The sequence below is a fragment of the Nothobranchius furzeri genome, chromosome 6, assembly GCF_043380555.1.
Source record: "Nothobranchius furzeri strain GRZ-AD chromosome 6, NfurGRZ-RIMD1, whole genome shotgun sequence".
NCBI lineage: Eukaryota > Metazoa > Chordata > Actinopteri > Cyprinodontiformes > Nothobranchiidae > Nothobranchius > Nothobranchius furzeri.
Window position 1 is genome coordinate 54,522,851 of NC_091746.1, and position 21,956 is coordinate 54,544,806.

A 21,956-nucleotide genomic window follows, 5' to 3' on the forward strand; every position below is an offset into this window, starting at 1 on the left:
AAATTAATATTAGCCTATATGTGAAATTTGAGAAGATCAAATATGAAAAAAAATTCAAAATGCCTAAATAATATGAATTTTAGTTCTAATCCCAATCCAAAAGTTATATCTCATAAGTGGTGCAACAGATTTTAGGTCCATGTTTGAAATTTGAAGCAAAATAAATCCATACACTGAAAAAAAATCTGAAAGATCAAAGCTTTCCGTTTCCGTGAGATGTTAAAGCCCAACCTGTTAATCACTGTTTAAATCTTGACGCCAAACTGCAAACCAGTGGGTTTGTCCCTCCTGACCTCTCGTGTCCGTGTCACTTCCGTGTTCCGCTCACCTGTTACACCTGTGTAACAACGCTGCTCGGTGCACCTGTTGTCTCATCGTGTCATGACGGAGGAGTTCACAACGTGTGACTTTATCTGCCCGTCCTCTCCGGAGGAGACGTCGTTAAACCTCGTTAACCGGGAAATGGCCTGGGAGCAGCCCATATTCTCGGTACTGGCCGGCGGGATGAAAGCGCAGCGGCAGGCGGGGGACATCGCCATGACTCCGGGCACCTGTAGTGGAGGAGGGGGGGAAGCCACCTCACCGACCGCTAGCGCTGCCGCCACCTCCGACACCGAGTCCGGGATCTTCTCAGTGGAGAGCGAGCTGTGCGTGGAGCACGAGTCGGAGCTGGACTGGTTCTGTGGTACCGAGCAGAAGCTTATCTGTTCTCTGTGCGCCACCGCGGGCCCCTGCCGGGAGCACACGGTGGCCCCTCTGGTCAGCAGAGTCACCGCAGTCAGGGTGAGTCAACAGCTGTTTTCCCCAGCTGATCAAAAATATTACTAATATTTAACTATAGGGAACATATTATGTTATTATTGTGAGAATCAAGTCTTTACTTTCATTTTAACCCATAGGCTAACTTTAATTGTGATGTAATCATCATGAATATGTAGTAAATTTGTTTTTTTAATTTATTCTAATCAGCATTATTGTGTGTATCCGGTAATAATAAATGACAGTTACATGTTAAGGGTAATATTTATGCTGCTGGGTGTGTGCCTGGTGCTTGTGACCGGCTTTCCCTGCTGATCTATCTGCATGTTTCAGAAAACAGGATTTTCTTGTTGGCTCTCCAGCTGACTATGCTGCTATGATAGATTCCTGTGTGTGTGTGTGTGTGTGTGTGTGTGTGTGTGTGTGTGTGTGTGTGTGTGTGTGTGTGTGTGTGTGTGTGTGTGTGTGTGTGTTTACTTTCCACCGCAGAACCAGCTGGTGGATGTGTGTGAGAAGATTCAGCTGCAAGCTCTGAGAATTGAGAAGTTCATCCAGCAGACGCTGGCGGCTAAAGAGCAGAAGCTTCAGGTGGGAGATGCTGATGATGACCCTGAAACAGACTCTGGCACGATGCTGAAAGGAGCCGGTTTGACAGGGTTTAGTGATTTTCTTAACTTTGTTTATTTGTAAGAAGTCACGTGAGTTGTATAACACCCTTTGCAATTGGAACGAATGTCAGTTAATGAATCATTTCTATAATTAAAGCAGTTTATTCTTCCAAGATTCACCTTCTCCAAAGACAAAATGTTCAATTTGAGAGTATTGTTTGCACAAACACCAAAGATGGACCAGCTTCTTCTTCTTCTTCTTAGGGATGCACCGATACCGATACTGGTATCGGTATCGGTGCAGATACCGATACTATACTGGTATCGGTATTGGTAAGAGTTAACCGATACCAGGAATCGATACCAATGCAGTTGCTTGAAAATGGCTTCACTGTAACTTGTCATTTCTGTTCACCTAATATTTTAGTTTTGTGATGATTTCTATTCATATATTTTACTTTTTACCTTCCTCACAGTCTTTTCCTGTTGAAAGCAGAGAAGAAAACAAAATCTGTATTCCAAATCATTGCATTTTTTTGTGTGGTAGAAGTACTGGTATCGGTAATCGGTATCGGTGAATATTCAGATCCAAGTATCGGTATCGTATCGGTTTGGAAAAAAGTGGTATCGTTGCATCCCTAATTATTATTATTATTATCATCATCATCATCATCATCAAAATGACTATTCATTAGTTTTCTGAGTAGTAAAATAAAAAAGTAAAATAAAAATTAAATAAGAAGAGACAAAACACAAAATACAAACCAAAAACCAGTAACACATCTTCCACTTCCTGATTAAAATCATAGTTTGTAGCCCTGTTGCCTTGCAGTGAGGAGGTTGTAGGTTTGAATCCCGTCATAGTCTTTGCTTGGAGTTAGCTTGCCTTCTCCATGCATGCGTGGGTTTTCTGCAGATGCTCAAGCTTCATCCCACAGACTAAAAGCATGCGTGTTAGGTTGAAGACCCTAAATTGTCTGTATGTCCCTGTGATGGACTGGAGACCTGTCCTCGCATCTCAACTGATGACTGCTGGAGATAGACACGTGCTCCCTGTGACCCTATGGGGAATAAGCAGCTTTGTTTTGGTGATCCTTCCTGTCTTGCATCAAGGGTGTGGATAAGGTGTTCTTGACCCCTTCGTACCACTGAGCCTGGCTTAGACACCACAGTCTACCTGATTGTTGTTGCTGACCATGTCCATCCCTTTATGACTACATGGACCCATCTTCTGATGGCTACTTCTAGGTGGATAAAGCACCATGTCACAAAGCTCAGATCATCAATTCTAACTGGTTTTTAGAACATAACCAGATCTCAGTCCAGTCCAGAACCTTTGGGGTGTCGTGGAACAGGAGATTCACATCATAGATGTAACTGTGTGATGCTGTCATTGTCAATGTGGACCAGAACCTCTGAGGAAGGCTTCCAACATCTTGTTGAATCTGTAAAGAATAAAAAGTGTGGAACACTGAAAAAAACATTTTTTAATGATTATCTATGATCATAATCGATCACTCTGAGTTTTTCACATCGGCTGAGCATGAAAATAGTCTCCTACACCTACATATCCCACATTAGCTTCTGATAGAAAATAGATGGTGAAACTCTAGGATTTGAAAACCCTGACAGATCTACGTCACACTGTCACTTAACATTCATGGATTCACCCATCTTGGCTCATGATGGGAAAGGTTGTTGTTTTAGCATCCAGAAACAGCAGAGAACGTCTAAACTAGTAGAAGTTAACCATTAGCATTAGTAACTCCACCACAGGCTTGAGTTATTAGTGGAGATAAAGCATCAATATTGCAAAGTCAATGGAGTCAGTGGTAGAGTCATGTTGCTGTTAACCAATCAGAGACGAGATGTTTAATTCATTCACTGCCATTGACGACTAAAGACGTCATTTTAAGTCTAACCACTCGCTGCCATTGATGACTACAGTCATCAGTTGTGTTTTTTAACAGGGCGGGCACTGCAAATGTATTGATTTAACCACATCTTTAAGGAAGTTCTGAAAGCAATGATCCAACAAGTTGTACGTAATAAATGTATTATTAATATTATTAGAGGATCAGGCCTGAACCTTGAGTTCACTCATCACGGGTGTGTGGTTTTATAAGTGACAAGTTCTAAAGGGCAAATCAAGAAGAAGACAAAACTTGTGACATCCTACAAGTTAAATCACAATTACAGATTTTGTACAAGTTTAATATCGTTAATCACATTACAGTCGTGATATATTTTAAGAATATTTTAGAAACATTCAATGACTAGAATGATCTACCATCTTGGATCTTTGTGTTCAGCACTGACTGACAGATTCGACTCTTTTTAGGAAGCTGATTTGATTTTTTTAGTTCAGTAACCATCTCTTTCAGGACTTTGTCATCTGCACACTAAACCTTTGACAAAATCTGACTTACTTTTAAACTAGAAAATTGTCTCCGAAGTAGCTGCCGGCTTCTGATCCGGCGTCTTTTTAAAAATACCGCAGTGTATTGTGGGTAATTTTTGGCCAAGGCTAGGCTACAAGACACCTCCTGTGTGTCCTTGCTCAGCTAGCTAAATGGCTAAGAAACGTAGAACACACGCCTCGGTAGAACATGAACATTGGAACCGATTGGAACGTGCCTTGGCGGCTCCTGATGACGTATCTCCTAGGCAACCGGGGTGGGGCCAAGACGTCAAGGCATGATTCCTTGACATTGAGAAACACCCTAAGTCTCTGGGCGACGCTGTATTGGATGCCATGTTTCCTTCTACTGAAGCCTGTGAGGACAAAACACATTTACTGATTTGTAACAGAACGTTCACCAATAATAAATGTTCTTTTACACAATTACCTCTTCACTTGTTGCAAGTATATTTTAGCAGTTTTATTATTTAATATTATTATTTTACTGTCTATATGATTTTATTTATTACTTATTTTCTAACTTTTGTCCCTTATTTTAGCTCTTTTATTATATTTTTACTCATTTTAATCCAGTGTTTCCTCTGTAGGGGCCCTCTGCCCCGGGAGCGGTGGTCGACTGTAGCTTCCTGGGCGCTCTATAGGTGGGGGTCTATGCTCCCTCTCCACTGAGCGCCCTGACTTAGTGTGGAAGACCTGATGCTGCCGGGGCAGACGGCTCCTCTGATGGCGTTTCCTTGCCTTACCTTACTTGGCTCATCTGGACTCAGCCAAATATAATTTTTACTTGTGTGTGTGTGTGTGTGTGTGTGTGTGTGTGTGTGTGTGTGTGTGTGTGTGTGTGTGCGTGCGTGCGTGTGCTTGCATATGTCTGTTAATGTTTTTAACCTGTTATGGTTATCTGGGGTCATTTTATAAAGCACTTTGAGTAGCACTTAGTTTGAAAAGCGCTTTATAAATAAATCTGATTGATTGACAGATTGATTGATGACAGGGAATCTGATGTTCTTGTCATTTTGCTGGAGGTTGCGCTCCTAAGGAGTTTTGACACTAATGGCCATCCGTAGGGAAATGTCTGTTTGTGTTTTTGAACACAAAAACAATGCTTGCTTGCAATGATTTAGGTATCTACTGCCCCCGATCGCCTGGGAAAATACATACTGTCACTTTAAATGTGTAGAGGTTTTTGTAAAGTCTGCAGAGTTCAAGGTTGCTAGCCATGTATGAGGAGTTGATTTCAACAGCAAATAATTTTTTTAAGTTTCTTTCAAATTCCCAAAATTTTAAATGAGGATACAGATCTTGAGACAGTTCTGTCACCGCAATGCTTGGAGCTAACAGGGGTGGTCCTGTGGGGGGGTTCAAGGAGGGCCAGCACCCCCTTGATAGCAAGCTTGGACATCTCTCTGTGGGGAAAGTTTTTCCTAATTCAAGATGTGAAACAAAAGCAAGTGAATGCATTTATCTGAAGTTGACACAAAAACTGTTTAATGTTTGCTCTGAGGTATGAAAGTCTTTGAATTTTTTTAAAAAGCTGCCCCAGCCAGCCTGCACTCTAATGCTAGTCTAGAACGGCTAATATAGTTAACAGATGGGAAGATCTTGATAAGAAATCACTTACAATGTCAATTATCATTCCTAAAAATCTCCAACGGTTTCTCTGTTGTAGTTTTTAAATAAATTTCACATTTCATCAGCTTTAAAAACTAAAAAGTTGAGAAAAGTTAACAAGACAACAGAAATTAACACCTTGTGGCTGATATCCTTCTCCTGTGCTGTCTCCTCTCAGGCAGCGGCCAGCAGGGCGAGGGAGCAGGTGCTGGCTCAGGTCAGCGTTGCACGGGAAGCCCTGGAGGAGGAGGAACAGCGCCTCCTGGAGGAGGTGCAGAGGGAGGAGGAGCGGGTGGAGCAGTGCCTCCTCACCCAGAGGGCCCACTGGAGCCAGGCTATGACCAGTCTATCCCAAACACGCTCCCGCTTGGTGCACACGCTGACGCATACCGCAGATGCTCAGCTGGTGGTGAGAAGCTGGGAGGGGGTTAGCACAGAAAAGGGGAACTATTTCAGATTTACAGGATTTACAGATTCTCATACAACCTGATAAAAGTCATAAAACACTCCTTCTTCTTGCTTCTTACTCCAGAACAGTGTCCAGGAGATCTCTGAAAGGTATCTCTTTACTCTTGTGAGTGAGGATATTTTTCTCTGAATGGAGACATCATGCCTCATATGTTTTTGTGTCTGTGTCAGGGTGGAGGAAGCTGAGGGGGTCGGAGAGCCCTGCGACACGGACCAACTCAACCTGAACCCAGCCTGCATGGACAGCAAGCTGCTGAGGGGTCTGTGGGCGACCGCTCTGCTGCTGAGCCCAAACGGTTGGTACTCCAAAGCTCTGACAAACCCTGCAGGAGGGCATGATGGTAATAAATAAGTTTAAATGGTAACTGCCCTGTACTTATATAGTGCCTTTGAGAGTCCTACAACCCCCAAGGCACAACACAACACAACATTCATTCATTCACCCACGCTCACAAAGACTTTTCCATGCTATAAAGCAGGGATGTTTTACAGGAGTTTAAATACAGAATGCAATTGTGGTCATTAAACATTCATCAAGAATTGGAGGAGATCCATGACATAAACATTTAATATTTAACCCAAGCTGGTTTAATTATTTTTACCTTTGTGCAAGTATAAACTTATACCTAAATATATCAACTGGCTACATTTTATGTTGTAGATTTTTTTCTTTAACAAATAAAACAAATTTGCACAAAAGTCAAATAATTATGACAAAAAAAAACGGAAACATTGGAAAACACAGTCATTGGTATCTCAGGGTGTTCAGTCAAGTCAAGTCAACCTTTATTTATATAGTGCATTTAAATGGCAACATTGTTACCCCAAAGTGCTGCACAAAATAATAATAATAAAAATGAATAAAATTAAATTTAAAAGATGACAAAGCTTCATAAAATATTAAAACCCACAAGGAACTAAAAACAGAATATGTAACATAAGTTTTAGATGAAGTATCACAGATAAAAATTTAAAAGACATAATAAAAACGTGGGTCACTTGATTATAAAGTATCTAGTCTAAAATGCCATAGAATACAGATGTGTTTTCAAACGTGCTTTAAAAGTGGCCAGCATATCAGCTGTCTTCACATCCAGGGGCAGGCTGTTCCACAGGGTAGGAGCCACTACAGAGAAAGCTCTGGCATCCTTGGTTTTGAGCCGAGATCTGCGTGTGGCTAACGGATTTAGATCAGCTGATCTAAGCGCCATGGACGGGACATATGGTTGAAATAAGGTCGCTCAGGTATGACGGAGCCTGCTCGTGCAGACATTTAAAAACCAGCATTACAATTTTAAAATCAATCCTGAACATAACAGGACGCCAGTGGTCAGCCAGTATCGGGGTGATATGGTCAGTGTTGTGCCCGAACGCGTTCATTGAACGATCGTTCGTGAATTTGTTTGGTTTTTTTGTGAACGTGAACCAAACTCGTTTGTATTTTGCCTGGCGTGTGTGAACGGGTTTATGAACGCGTTCTTTTGCTGTTCTAGCTCCAGATCTCCACGGAGCTTTTCTGGAGCTAAAGCCTTGCTAAAACATCCGGTTAACCACAGAGTTTATAAAAAGTAGAACCTGCAAAATCAGCCAAACATAAGCAGTAGCGGTTGGTGCGGCGTCTACTCTTCTATGTCTATGCTGTGTGCAGGAGTCAAGTTCATTCAGAAAAATAGAAAGGGGACTAAACTGAAAGATTATACATTTTTTAATGTTTTGCACTTTTAATATTGCACTTAAGAGTTAGCTCCCTCAGCCTGCTTCTTAAGATTGTTTACTAATTTCCCGTTAAAAACTAATCAAATAATGTTTTCCTCATGTTATTGAGAATATACTGTAGGGTAAAAACTGCAGCTGGGTATGAGTGTGGACTGAACGGGTGCCAACTATTGGAAAATTATTTCATTATATATATATATATATATATATATATATATATATATATATATATATATATATATATATATATATATATATATATATATATATATATAAAGAACTATGAACTAGTTCGTTTTCAAATGTATGAACTGAACTTTGAACTAGTGTTTTTTAAATGAACTTTCCCAACACTGGATATGTTCTTATTTTGTGTTCCCTGTCAGAAGGCGAGCCGCCGCATTCTGAACACTGCAAGCGACACAAAGTGGCCTGTGGCAAACCAATATACAAAATTTTACAATAGTCCAGCCGAGAAGCTATAAAAACATTAATAAATGTGTCAAACAGATCACGAGGCACACAGGCCTTAATCCTACTGAGAAATCTCAGCTGGAAGATACTAGACTTCACCACAGCACTGACCTGATGTGAGAAAGTGAGACCTGAGTCAAAAACCACTCCCAGATCCCTAACTGTGGGGTGACAATAGTGCACCATATCTTCAAGGCTGCTTTTATTATTGAGCGGTGCAGCCGACGACCCAAAGACAATTGTCTCGGGTTTTCTCTCATTCAGTGCGAAATTCGAGTCAAACCATTCCTGCAAATCTTTAAGGCAGTCTAACAGGTCCTGAGAGAGAGTCACTGTTAGCTGGAATGGATACATAAATCTGTAGGTCATCCACATATGTGTGAAACTGGATCCCATACTTTCTGAAAATCGACCCTAGTGGCAACATATATAAAGAGAAGAGTAACGGACCCAGAACCAAACTCTGGGGAACCCCAAAATCCATAGATGCCACTGATGATGAATATTTACCCAGGTGGACAGAGAACGTTCTCCCAGAGAGATACGACTGGAAACACTTAAGAGGGATATCCTTAATCCCAACCCAGGACTCAAGGCGAGACAAAAGGATCTCATGGTGCACAGTGTCGAATGCTGCTGTTTAGTAGCTAACTTCAGGTTGTGCTAGCTAATTTTTTGGATTTTGTCAATCTTAAAACAGAATTTGTCCATTCTGTGGATTTATTTATGAAATAATTTGAGTCATGTGGAGAAAACTATTTAAATTATAAAGGAAAATAATGAGATGATGAGGTTGTTGTAGATATTTGTTCTCCTGTGCAGCCCTTTATTTTATTTAATATTATAACTGCTGCATCAATGTGCATTTAGTTTTGGATTTTGGATTTGGATTTTGGAGTGCATTTATTGTTCTTTGTTGTGTTTTTTATTCATTTATTTATTTTCTGGGGAAAAAGGAACTTAATACATGTTCCAAATAAAAAATCAGTCGTCGTAATGTTAGCATGTTACCTACTGCTGCTAGAGTTTGGCGGAAAAAGACAGATTTGCCATAGATATCAGATATTGTGTGAGCGTATGTATGAGGTTTTGGAGAAAAAGCTGCAATGAAGAAAAAAATGTTTTCTAGAGATGCACGGTTGGTTTCAAATGGCTGATTTAGATTTCCAATTCTTATAATTATTTATTGCAGAAAATCATAATTAACTGAAAATAAAAAAAATTGAGATTATCATATTATTGCTAAAATTAGCACTTAGTGATGGTGAGTTCATGAAACAGGAAAAAATACATTTCAACATTCACAGACAAAAAAAGGAGAATTGTTTATGTCTTATTCAGAAAAGGCTGATCATGCTGAGTTTGATTTGAATTAAAAATAGATTTTTTTTGTACATTTCCCCTTTTTTATAGTGCTATGGCATGAAAGGTGAGTGCACATTGAAAAACATAGAATGAAATATCGCTTTAAGACCTGTGGATTTGTCAATGCATGGTATGTTTATGCTTATGTCACTTAAATCTAGAAATTGTAGCCATATCCTTTCTGATTGTTTTCATTCTCCCCATTTTTATACCACATAACAAGAAAATGTCAGAAAATCACCAAAAACCAGATAAATGAAAGATTTGTCCAGCAGTTCATTGTAGATACTTTTGTCAGATCACATATAAATAGCGCGCGCGCCTGTGTGTGTGTGTGTGTGTGCGTGTGCGTGTGTGTGTGTGCTTTAACAGCATAGCGGTGTCTTTAACCACATTTCAAAAATAAACAGCAAATCAATAATAGCAAACACAAAACTGGTTATAATTCATCGTTTTGACTGTTTATGGGATAAAATCTGACATGGTAGTAGCTGAGAGTCATTTATAACACAACTCAACAGATTGTGTGATTTTGCACAAGACAACACAACATTACGTTCCAAATTTAACCAAACAGTCATAATTCAGTCTTTCTTTCACAAGATAAAACAATCTTGGTTTACAGTTTTGGCAAGAAAGGTGGTGGATGTTATGAATTCCTGCAAGGAACACCAGACCTTTAACGAGGAGGTTTAATTTAAACTGAGCACTTCTCTGGACACTACTAAGAGTTGGACAATGAGGAAACATGTCATGAAGAACAGAGACACCTGATTCTATAAAGAGAAAGTTATGATCATCTGTCTTTGCGAACATGCAGATGCTAGTGAAGAGATGATGCTAAACATCTGTTTCCTATTCTCCACACAGCCTACAAAACACCTCACATAAAGTTTGATGAGCGTACAGTGAGCCCCCTCCTCTCCCTCTCTGATGACCAACGCACTTTGACCTTTGTCCAAAAGAAGCTCCGCCACCCTGTGCCCAATGAACCTGCACGCTTCGACGCCTGGCCCAATGCGCTGGGTACCCTGTCCATGTCCTCCGGCACACACAGCTGGGTGGTGGGCGTCGGTCAAAGCGGCGCCTTCAAGGTCGGGGTCTGCTACACTTCTCTGGAGCGCAAAGGTTCTGGAAACGAGGCCCGACTGGGCTACAACACCCAGTCGTGGGTGCTGTCCCACTACGACGGGGACTACTCGTACTGCCACGCAGGAAAGAAGGTTCCTCTGCAGGTGGTGAAGAGACCAGAGCGGATCGGCCTCCTGCTGGACTGGCCCAGTCAGACGCTGCTGTTTTACGAACCAGACTCGTGTGCTGTTCTATTCTCCATCATGCAACACTTCACTGCTCCGCTGATACCGGCCTGCGCCGTAACGGACCGCAGCATCACCATCTTGCACGGATGAACTAATGCCAAAAGTTAACAAACCCAAAACACAGAGACAGCCAAAGAAATCTGAGGAGCAGATGGGGGAGCTGGGTGAAACAATCAGTTTTAATTTATTTTTGTACTATTCAAAGTCATTTATTAGTTTAAAATCTGTTTTTATATGTTGATCATATTTTACAGTAACCATGTTACTTTTTGACTGACAATGTTTTTATTTTGTAAAATTAGTTCATTCTGTTTTAACTTTAAAAAGAGGAATTATTAGGAAGGTTTTGTACTGTAATTTAGTTTGTTAAATGCTGAGTGAACCGATTATCACAAACTTCCTGATTTGTTTGAATTGTTTTCCACCAGCCTTCAGGTTAAAAGTTCAACCTCACCCAGGTTTTCATTGTGTCTGTGTTGCAACATCAGTGTAAAAAAAACAGACCTACTATGTATTTTACAACTTGTGTGTTCTACATAAGAGATAAAATGCAGTAAAATAAAAATACTGAAGAGGCAAATATTTACAAGGTGACAAATACAACTAAATATGCACCAAAATCCTGGTGAGTCTGTGCATTTTGATGCAGAACTAGAAACAATGAAAAATACTGATGAGTTAACATTGCTGAGTCCCATTCTGAACTTGAGACAGTTATCCACACCTTCATCTCCTCACGCTTAGACTACTGTAACTCTCTTTTCACGTGTCAGAACCTCCCTGAACCGTCCACAGGTGGTTCAGAATGTCTGTGCTCGGCTTCTGACCAAGTCCTCCAAACACACCCACATCACCCCGCTTCTCCTCCAGCTTCACTGGCTGCCAGTCAATGTCAGGGTTCATTTCAAGATCCTGGTTCTGGTCTATAGGGCCTTACATGGACAAGCACCATCTTACATTGGTGATCTGAGTCCCTACACCCCCAGCAGGTCCCTAAGGTCCAGTGACCAAAGCCTACTGGTTGTGCTGCACCAGGCTAAAGAGCAAAGGTGACAGATCATTTGCTGCTGTGGCCCCCAGACTCTGGAACTCTCTCCCCCTGAGCCTGAGATCAGTGGACTCAGTGGTCTCCTTTAAAAAGCAGCTGAAGACTCACTTCTTCAAGCTGGCTTTTGTATGACCTTCTTCACCACTCTCTCTTTATTCTGCTCTCCCCACCTATTCCACCTTCCTCAGGATCCACTAATTTCCCTCTTATTCACTCTCTCTCTTTCTTAACTGTTTTTAATCACAATTGTCTATTTTTGCACATTTTAAATATATTTTTAAAAATGTTCTAAATGCTTTTTTATATTTTTACATTTTTTGTTTTTGTGAAGCGCCTCGTGATTTTTATCTTGAGAGGCGCTATAGAAATGATATTTTCTTCTTCTTAAGCCAGCAGTCACGAAATGTCTTGTATTTGATATATAATATAGTGCTTTCTAGGGTTCTACAACCCCCCAAGGTGCTTTACAACACAATCAGTCATTCATCCATTCACTTGCTGGTGGTGATGAACTGCAATGTAGCCACAGCTGCCCTGGGGCTCACTGACAGAGGCAAGGCTGCCGAACACTGGCACCACTGGTCGCTCCAACCACCAGCAGCAGAGGACACACAACTGCAACAGACGGGGCTCAAACCTGCAACCTAACTCCCTCTGCCATCATTGCCCCATGAAAGACACATCAGTCAAGTCTTTAATTTGAGCCTCTGAACAGCAGCTGGTTGAACATCAGTGATGTTCCTGGAGTTATTGGGTGTGACAGTGGCACAGGCGTTAAGTGCTTGCCCCATAATCGGAAGGTTGCAGGTTCGAGCCTCGCTCAGTTTGTCGCTTTCATTGTGTTCTTGGGCAAGACACTTGACCCACCTTGTCAACTGGTGGTGGTCGGAGGGACTGGTCGCACCTGTGCAAGGCAGCCTCGCCTCTGTCAGCGTGACCCAGGGCAGCTGTGACTACATCATAGCTCACCCCCACCAGAGTGTGAATGTGTGTGTGAAAAGGTGAATGACTGATTGTGTTGTAAAGTGCCTCGGGGGATTCCACTCTAGGAGGCGCAAAATCAAATACAGGGCATTAACATTTTGGGTCTCTTTACATCACACACCTTCACCCAGGCGGCCTAGCTTGAGTCCAGATGGCTAACTGCTTTGGTGGTACTGCGGATGACTCTCCTTTTACACCAGGAGGGTCTAAACCTTTCATGAGGGTGGCCAAAAAGGTCACAAAAATGTGATATTTTTACTTTAAGAAAATTGAAAAAAAATTATGATTTTTTTTTTACATTTTAACTAACCTTAATAAATCATTGAACAAAAAATATTAAAGTGTCCACCTAAATTAAATGCCTGCTAGAAAGAAAATCCCACCATTCTAGAAATTGCAACTGGAGACAACAGAAAATCACTTTGAGGGCCACAAATGGCCCTCTGGCCACACTTTGGACACGGATGTCTGATGCATTCCCTCTGTGCTTTAATTGTTCAAAACTCTGGCCAAGGAACAGAGCATAAAACCTCCACTGGGACGCAGACAGTCCTGTGTTATCAGGATGAGTGTTTGATAGGTGATGTTATCAGGATGAGTGTTTGATAGGTACTGATGTTATCAGGATGAGTGTTTGATAGGTACTGATGGCTCTGATGGAGAGAATCAGCTAACTCAAGGAGGAACCCGTGTGGTATTTTTTTTAATTGTAAAAATATATTTCTTCTTCTGAGGTCACAGGAGGTACAACAGATTCTCACAGTTGTACAATTTAAATTACATCAGTGATCGATTGACTTTAAAGCTCGTGACCCCCCCCCCCCCCCCATACACACACAAAGTAATTGTTTAGATGTTAGTAAATGAGTTTGATTAACTTAACTGTCACTGACACATAAAGGTGATTCTTATTAAAGTGTTTAAGAGATTGTCCTACTGTACTGTTTGTGAAGCATTACATCAAACAACCACTAGGGGGCAGCCTCGCCTGATTTCACCTTCAGCAATAAGATCATAACATGTTGGCCTTTTCCCTTCAAAGCTGGCCACAGCGAATCATCAGTCTACTTTTAAAATCATTTGTGTAACTGTGACTTCAGGACCACGGACAGCTACACACCTGATGATCTGAGTAAACCAACACAGTGGAATTAAAGAGAAAAGCTAAATGATGAAAATGGATTTTTTTTTGTTGTATTTTTGGGCAGGACTTCTGGATTATTATTTTAAATAAAAGCAACAGACTGAAAAATTTGTGAACTGTAAAATTTTGCTACTCTGATAAATCGAGGACATTGATATAGATCAACTTGGATTAAACATTGATTTTTAAGTTAATAATCATTTAATTATTACATTTCCATTAACTTAACACAACATAAAACAGGAAACAGACATTTTAACTGACTAAACCTAACGTGAGTCAACAATACATGCAAAGTGAGAAAAATGCTTGTTTCAAATGTAAAATAATTTTTGAAAGAGAACGTGTGTAGTGTAGCTTTATACTGAACATTTCTCTGATTACTTACATCATCTTTATGATTCAACGCCCTTCCTAGGAAAAAAGAAAGCTTCGAAAATGAAAGTTTACAACTCCATCTATCCATAATCTGAAGCACTTCATCCTCACCAGGGTCACAGGATGTCTTTAGGTAGGAGAGGTGGGTGACACATTGGACAGGCCTCCTGTCCATCACAGAGATGCATGCAAAGAAAGGCCACACAGGTAGGATTCAAACCAACAAACTTCTTGCTGCTAGGCAACAGTGCAGCCCAAGTTAATGATGTAGAACTGTTAGAAACCACTAAATACTAATCATTAAATCATGTTCCTAGTCTGCTGATAATAGATTGGACTTTCCTCCGACTTTTCTGGAAGATGGATTTACAAATGAGATCCTCATTTACAGTAACTTACGATGTTACTTGTAAACCAGTACAGTTACACTTCCTGTTGATTATTTCAGTAAATCGTTGAACAAATCGTTTTAGAGGTAATCAAATATTGTACTAATAAACTATAATCATTTAAGCATATATGTTTTTTTCCACTAAAATCACAACAGACTCTAGTTAAACCAGGCATGTGGTCAGAAACACAAACCAACAAAACACCTCAACATTTCATCAACTGGTTGACTACATAGAGAAGACACATTCAGGATGAAACGGGAAACAAGCCAGAGTTCCTTTGTCACATCCTTCTACTGAGGAGATATTTCTGGTATGTTCATGATTCAGTTATTTATTTTGGACAAACTCTTCCTGAAATGTCTCAATAGGCTCTTTATCTGCCGTTCTTCCTCCTCTTCGTAAAATCAACAGGCGGAGGCTGGATTTTGAGCTCCCGTCTGAGCTCTTCCAGGCTCTGATCCCACCGTCTCTCATAGAAGATGCTAAGAACACAGCGAGCCTGCCAGCCATTCTGCAGCGCCCAGGGGCCCAAGGATGTAAACAGTGATTGCAAACGTCTGAAAAAAATAAAAGCGTCACCATGAAATGACAGTTAAACAGACAAAATATGTCTAACCTGCGAAACTACAGCTCCGCTTTAAATGGAAATCCTCAGTTAGTGAAAAAGGAAGTATTAACGATTGGCTTTGGACCAAAATGAAGCAGTGACAGTAAAACCAGAGCTGTCATTATTTTACTGACAGAGACAGCAATATAAACTATAAAAGTAAGTTGGAACTACTTCCCCTCATAAAAAGAACTGAATGTTCTGTGTGTGTGTGTGTGTGTGTGTGTGTGTGTGTGTGTGTGTGTGTGTGTGCTTGCGCGTGCTTGCGCGTGTGTGTAAGATCAATTTCATGTTTTCCTCATTAATGAACACACAGCACCCCATGTTGGCAGAAAAACACAGAATTTTAGACATTTACGCATGTGACAGTGTGAGCGTCCGGTCACTGTAACCCGATTGATCATGCGTCCTGGCTAATGGCCACGGGGATGTCCCTTTGGCTGACTGGTTAGCCACATATGTACAGTGGGGCAAAAAAGTATTTAGTCAGACACCGATTGTGCAAGTTCTTCCACTTAAAGTGATGACAGAGGTCAGTAATTTTCATCATAGGTACACTTCAACTGTGAGAGACAGAATGTGAAAAAAAATCCATGAATTCACATGGCAGGATTTTTAAAGAATTTATTTGTAAATCAGAGAATGTGGGCTGATATAAATTATCGCAAACAAATTACTTTGTTTTGGTGGAGCGATTTACAGGACGCAACTGGAGTGTTTGAGCCATTACCGCTGCGTCCTCTCTGCTCATAGAATGCCCACAAAGCTGAGTCCATAAATGACGTCATATATGTAGATACTGGATCTTTTTTCAGGCTTCCCGCAATTTGAATTTTTAGGAAACCCACATCTTGATTCTGGGTTTAAAAATGTATTGTAATTACCAAGTTACTGACAACTGTACCGAGTAAATAATATTACCATTTTCTTTCCCTGTAATGCCTTACATTACCACATTACAGCAAAAAGCAATGCATTACAGTAATTAATTACTTTTGTACCACGTTACTCCCAACACTATATATATATATATATATATATATATATATATATATATATATATATATATATATATATATATATATATATTTATTTATTTATTTATTTATATTTGTATATCTGACTATTTGCAAAAATAAATCATTTTTCCACTGTAGCCTGACAGGACACCACCCAAACCAGCTTTAATTAGACACATGCAAAGTCATCTAGACATCAGCTGATCTGTGTTTTCCACTTGCCAGTGCACATTTCCAAAAACCAGTGCGGCCAAGGCCATTTATGCTCTTCCAACTATAAAAGTAACCATATTTGCCCTCTAAAAGTGCATTTCATATTAAACCAATGAACAATTAATCTGGTAGATGTGAAACTCTTCTAGGGCTGGCCAATAAATCGAGATCATTTTTCCCGTGTCAATAACTTTGATAATTAAAAAGCCCCATCTAGTGGACAACTTTTGTTTCTGCGCATACCTGTAGTTATCATCCATTTATCATCATCGAGGTGAAATCCTCAATATATCGTGATATTGATTTTAGGCCATGTTGCTCAGCCCTTCACTCTTCTTTTAAAAGTAAAAAGATAGTTTGGTTAACTACCTTTGTTGTGCAGAGCAAAACACCCTTACAGTGAAAAGAATGAGCATGCATAAATGGATAAATGGACACTGCACCTGGTGTTGAGTCGAAGCGGTCCCAACAGAGCTCCCAACGCACACATGGGAAGGCCTGTCTGAGCTGCTTCGAACCATTTCACTGCCACTTCGCCTGAAAACAGCAGGGAGATTTAGAGAAGCATTAAAATTAGAAAAGGGAAGAAAGAAGCAGAGACTAGTCAACAGGAAAGAGATATCAAATCCAAACTCAGGTGTGAAAACTTCATTCTGAAGGTTTCCCCCTCTTTGCTCTGAAAATCAAACCTCCATGTTTTCAGCCAGTTTATTGTAAACCAGTTTATTTGTAAGAAAGGAGGCAGAAAATGTTGTTATTTCTATGTAATTTAGTAACTTTCAGCCTAAAATATATTTAAAAAAAGGACTTAACCTCCTAAGGCCTTGTGTCCACATATGTGGACATTGGCTCCTTGCACTTGACATTTTTATTCTCTTCTACTTAGACCTTTTTGTTATTATTTATAAGACACTTTATACTGACTTTAATTTTAAAATATTTTTGTTGTCTTTCTTTTTTTTAGGATGTTTGACAACATTTATATTGAATTAATTTTTATTGAATTAAAATTTTTGTAACTTTCTTTCTGTTAATTACTGTCAACTAACCTGTAATAGATATACATGCTATGCTATATATGTTTTTTCTTTTAAATCAAACCAAAAACAAGTTTGGGTCCCAGGAGGTTAAAGTACAAACTGAACTGTTGGGAGCCCAGTTGGGCCCTCTGGCTTAGGTATGGTAACAGCCAAAGCTGACTCACCCAGCATGTTGGTGGGCATGCCCAGTAAAGTATGCATCAAGTCATGCACCTCTCTGTATCTTAGCATGACGTAAGCTAGCTCCTCGTCGTCCACAAACTTCACCTCTGCCCTGGAGTCGGGCGTCACTTCCTGTTGGGACAGATGCAAAATGTGAGAACGTCAAAATTGGCTGCGTTTACAAAATACGCTGTGGAAAATGAACTAGTCGAGCAAACTTGCACTGAACTAAACACTCACATTGTCCTCCAGAAAACGGAGGTACTCTCTACCAAAAGAACCATCAGGAAGTGAAGCCATCTTCTCCAGATCGAGCGTAGACAACCGGATCTTTGGCCTTTCTCTGCATCACAGGTTAATTAAAAGTAGGAGAAATTGATTTGCCGAAGCAGAAAATACTTTAACGATACTACCATATGGTACTAAAGTGACTCACGTTAGGACTGTGTAACCTTCAGGGTCATTTCTCATCCTGTCCCTGAGGTTTATGAGCACTAAGTGTCCCGTAGTTTCTCCGAGCACAGCGACCATGTCTGCAAAATTTACAGTTTATTAAATCAAAAGTCGTGAAAAGGGATTTTAATGTGTCAAACTTCTGCTGTTAGTCTAACAATAACTTGAGTTGACAGTTAAAATGACATCAGCTGATTTCAAATTGTTCACTTATAAAAATAAAAAAAGCTGTTTGGAGTCAGCAGCGTGTCTCAGGGAGTTTTTCTTAAAATACGTCAGCCTAACTGTGGTGTAATCTTAGAAACTTTGGTTTGACCTATCGGGTTAAACCAAAAAAGTACATGTGAAACATTTACTGGCACCTGTGACCGGAGGCTAAATGTCAGCTGACAGGTGTTAATGGTTCTCCGTTTCCCAGAGAGACTTTCAACCCAACGGTTTGTTTCTCAGAACGTTTAATTCTCAGTTGTTTCTAAAACTACTCAGAAAGACACTAAAACAGGTCTCCTGAGAAAAAAGCTCTAAAATGATGCAGACAGGACATCCACCGTGCCTTTGGTATGTTCTACAGAAAAGAGCCCAAAGTGGAGTTTAAAGAGTTGGTTATAATTTTAGAAATCAAAATGGTTAGAATGAGTATGCTCTGATAAATGATTACAAATCAAGTCCTAAAAGCAAAAACATATGAAAGTTCTTGAAAATTAAAATATCAATGACTAGTAAATCCACTGAAATCTACTTATTTCCATCTTACAGCTTAATATTTACACTATTATATATTACTGTAGTACATTAGCTATGCTATTTATTAGGACAGCAGTAGCTCAGCAGTACTAGTAGTAATAAAGTTATTTTATTATTATGGTTTGCTGTTACGTGTAAGACTGGTTTCTAAGAAAATGTGCTTAAAAGAAAGGTTTTTATATAAATAAAAAGTTAGAAAAAACATTTCTGGGAAAAAATACACCGAGAAGTAAAACCCACGCTTATGAGAATCTCACCGTGTCTGTAGGGGTCCTGCAGCGCCACCACACCTGACCCAACAGCCAACAAGGCTTTCTGGAAGGGAGTAGTGATGATGTGTCCAGGGTACAGCCCGTCATAGTGGCTGAATGTACGATCAGCACGACCAGTATGTAGCCGGTGGACACACACTGGTGACACAAGAGGGGGATGAAGTATTTAACTGGACTTAGGCGAGAAATTCCTTCTACTAATGTGAAATTCTAACTCAGTCTCACTCCAAAACTGATGTATGTGAAGTAAAAACCTCCTGATCAACTGGCTAAAGCAGGTAGACATAGTTGTAGGATCCAGACTTCCATGGACAGGCACCAAAATAAATGGTCTACTTTAATGTTCAGAGCCTGCTTCCGCCCAAACCGATTACAACTCTTTCTACTTTGGCAGCAGTGGCTCAACAGGTTGAGCGGATTGTCCAGTTATCGGAAGGTTGCAGGTTGGTGGTCGGGGTGACCGGTGGCTACTGTGCTCGCCCCTGTCAGTGTGCCCCAGGGCAGCTGTGGCTACATTGTAGCTCATCACCATCAGTGTGTACATGTGTGTGTGAATGGATGAATGGTACACTGTAGTGTGAAGTGCTTGGGAGTCTTCTGACTCTGAAAGGTACCATACAAGTGCGGGTCATTTATCATTATCACTATCATATAAACGTGTGCATGTGAAGAAAGGTCATGGGGTCACCCTTTGCCACACTGTTTCCCACAGCTCTTATGAAGATAAAACAGTAAGAGACATGATGACATGCAAATCCATAATGAACTGAAATCAAATTTTTTGCGTTGTTTTCAGATCAACATAAATGCATTCATCTATTAAAACTAAATCTTGATATTAGTATCTATATTTGGCTAATAACCATCTGAATTTGAGACCATGTGTCCTGAGACACCCTTATTATATTATGCAACAAATAAGCCAGATATCATTATCATTATTAAGTCTATTATAATAATTAGATTGTTTTTAGAAGTGTTTTGGAGGTTTGAATGATGTTTATTGTTTTTCATAACAAACAAAAACAGAATTTAATTTTCAGTCTAGACTTTGTACCTGACCAGTTTAATACGCTTTTAAAATTTTATTTTCTAATTTTTTTAATTGACTTATTAATTATTCAGAATAAAGACAAATTAAAGATTCTTTAACCCAAAAATGAACCAAAGTTACCTTTATGCTACTCTGATAAGATAAATGTGAACTCACCAGACCATGTGATCTTTTTCTGTTGTTTCAGGATCCAATCAGGGATCTTCCGTGCAAGTGAAAAACATTTTAATGGATTTTTCTATTGTTTTATTAATGTTATTTCGTATAAAGTAAAATAATATAAATTCTTGTTTCAGATATTTAGCACTGAAATGCAGATTTACAAGAGAAATTTTATTGAAAAAACAAATCAGGTTATCTTACATTTATCCTTCTTTTTTCAATTACATTGCTCAAACTTCAAAACTAAAACATTTCTGTTTTAGGGTTTTAAATGGAAAGGAGTCATTTATGCTAGCAGTCAACTTTCCCATTTTAGCTAACCATTGGCGCAAGTAACAACGCTTCCTCAAAGCTTAAACTCCTATTTAAAACATTCCAGTCTATAAAATGTAGGCTTCTAGAATATCGTGACTAAATACGCAGAGAGCAATGATAAAAGCGCCTACCTTTAAAGTTTAATGTGTACTGTCTCTGCTTTAGCCGTAGGAAGCGTAGCAACATTGTGAACAGTGCGCATGCGTCTCGTCGAGATTTCCGGTGTTATGTCGAAATGTGTACACCGGTTCGAAATCAATTTCCTTTCAGATGAGTCGTCAGGGTGTTTTCCCCCATTTTATACATAATAATAATAATAATAATAATAATAATAATAATAATAATAATAATAACAATAAAGGCTGGATATCGTAGGATAACAAGTCAGTATTTTAGAAATGTGCGAAAGTATTTTTTATATCAAACAGATAAAATGGATTTTCATTGCTATATTAAAAACAAAAAGGACAGAATAATTTAACTTTTTAAAGCAGCTATTCTAAAAAGTAATTTGTTAAAAAGAAGTGAAGAGGTTTGGAGTAAGGGTGTTCAGCCTCAGGACGGTGCTGGACGAGGCTGAAGTTAGCTTCCGATTCCGTACACCTAATTTTTCTCTACTCTGACCATCTTTAAATCTGCTCTAGCTCGAAAACTACAACACCTACACTCTTCAAACCTGTACTGGGTTATTCTAGACTAATATCAGATTACATTAAACATAGCTTGTGATTTGTGAAACCTTTTTCTGATTTGTGAAACTTCAAGAAAGCCAGATTGATGCTTTTTTTAAGCACCACGCTGGACTGGTCTAGTTAAAAAACTACAATACACACACTCTTCAAACCTGGACTAGATTATTCTGCATACCAGCAGAACAATTACAACTGCCACTGGGATTTGTCAAACTGTTCCTGATTTGTGAAACTTCAATAAAGCCAGATTTTAGAATGTTTTCTGCATCTAGACCACACTAAAACAGCTTTAGTTTCAAAACTACAATACCTAGACAGTTCAAACCTGTACTATCTGCAATACTAGCAGAACAATCAAAACCATCTCTGAGATTTGTGAACGCTTAACATATAATGTTATTTAATACCTTTTTATGGTACCTGGTTTCACAGACCTGGTTCAGATATGACCAATATTTAATTCAGGGACTTTAAAAGCACTTTTCATGACAGGAGCGCTTATTGAGCTTGTGTATCTAACAAGGTGTACTTAGAT

At 39.6% G+C, this 21,956-nt stretch overlaps 2 protein-coding genes across 3 annotated transcripts; one reads left to right on the plus strand and one right to left on the minus strand.

The window, feature by feature from the left end:
* The first annotated feature begins 305 nt into the window (after positions 1–305).
* bspry (B-box and SPRY domain containing) lies at positions 306–13,910 on the plus strand. Its single transcript, XM_070552783.1, has 6 exons — positions 306–783; positions 1,249–1,347; positions 5,576–5,806; positions 5,930–5,955; positions 6,037–6,161; positions 10,291–13,910. The coding sequence occupies exons 1-6, from the start codon at positions 382–384 to the stop codon at positions 10,827–10,829; spliced, it is 1,422 nt and encodes a 473-aa protein (XP_070408884.1). The 5' UTR covers positions 306–381; the 3' UTR covers positions 10,830–13,910.
* A 183-nt stretch (positions 13,911–14,093) lies between these two features.
* On the minus strand, positions 14,094–20,984 carry coq4 (coenzyme Q4 homolog (S. cerevisiae)). Of its 2 annotated transcripts, XM_070552785.1 has the most exons (8): positions 20,861–20,921; positions 20,409–20,454; positions 19,184–19,336; positions 18,166–18,262; positions 17,970–18,072; positions 17,732–17,861; positions 16,971–17,064; positions 14,094–15,245 (listed from the first exon to the last, which is right to left on the minus strand). In XM_070552785.1, exons 4-8 carry the CDS (start codon positions 18,258–18,260, stop codon positions 15,062–15,064), a joined length of 606 nt encoding a protein of 201 aa, XP_070408886.1. In that variant the 5' UTR covers positions 18,261–18,262; positions 19,184–19,336; positions 20,409–20,454; positions 20,861–20,921; the 3' UTR covers positions 14,094–15,061. The 2 variants fall into 2 exon arrangements, with proteins under 2 accessions (XP_070408886.1, XP_070408885.1); XM_070552784.1 differs by lacking the exon at positions 20,409–20,454 and having other exon boundaries at positions 20,861–20,984.
* Between the last annotated feature and the right edge of the window lie 972 nt (positions 20,985–21,956).

What these genes read in the sequence shown, in the direction of transcription:
- bspry (XM_070552783.1), top strand. Translation starts at nt 382, where the DNA reads ATGACGGAGGAGTTCACAACGTGTGACTTTATCTGCCCGTCCTCTCCG. An exon ending in CCGCAGATGCTCAGCTGGTG is followed by an intron (nt 5,807 to 5,929) that starts GTGAGAAGCTGG and finishes TTCTTACTCCAG; the next exon opens with AACAGTGTCCAGGAGATCTC. An exon ending in GTCCAGGAGATCTCTGAAAG is followed by an intron (nt 5,956 to 6,036) that starts GTATCTCTTTAC and finishes TGTCTGTGTCAG; the next exon opens with GGTGGAGGAAGCTGAGGGGG.
- coq4 (XM_070552784.1), bottom strand. Translation starts at nt 20,915, where the DNA reads ATGTTGCTACGCTTCCTACGGCTAAAGCAGAGACAGTACACATTAAAC. An exon ending in GTACACATTAAACTTTAAAG is followed by an intron (nt 19,337 to 20,860) that starts GTAGGCGCTTTT and finishes TTGTGTCACCAG; the next exon opens with TGTGTGTCCACCGGCTACAT. An exon ending in GCAGGACCCCTACAGACACG is followed by an intron (nt 18,263 to 19,183) that starts GTGAGATTCTCA and finishes TAAATTTTGCAG; the next exon opens with ACATGGTCGCTGTGCTCGGA.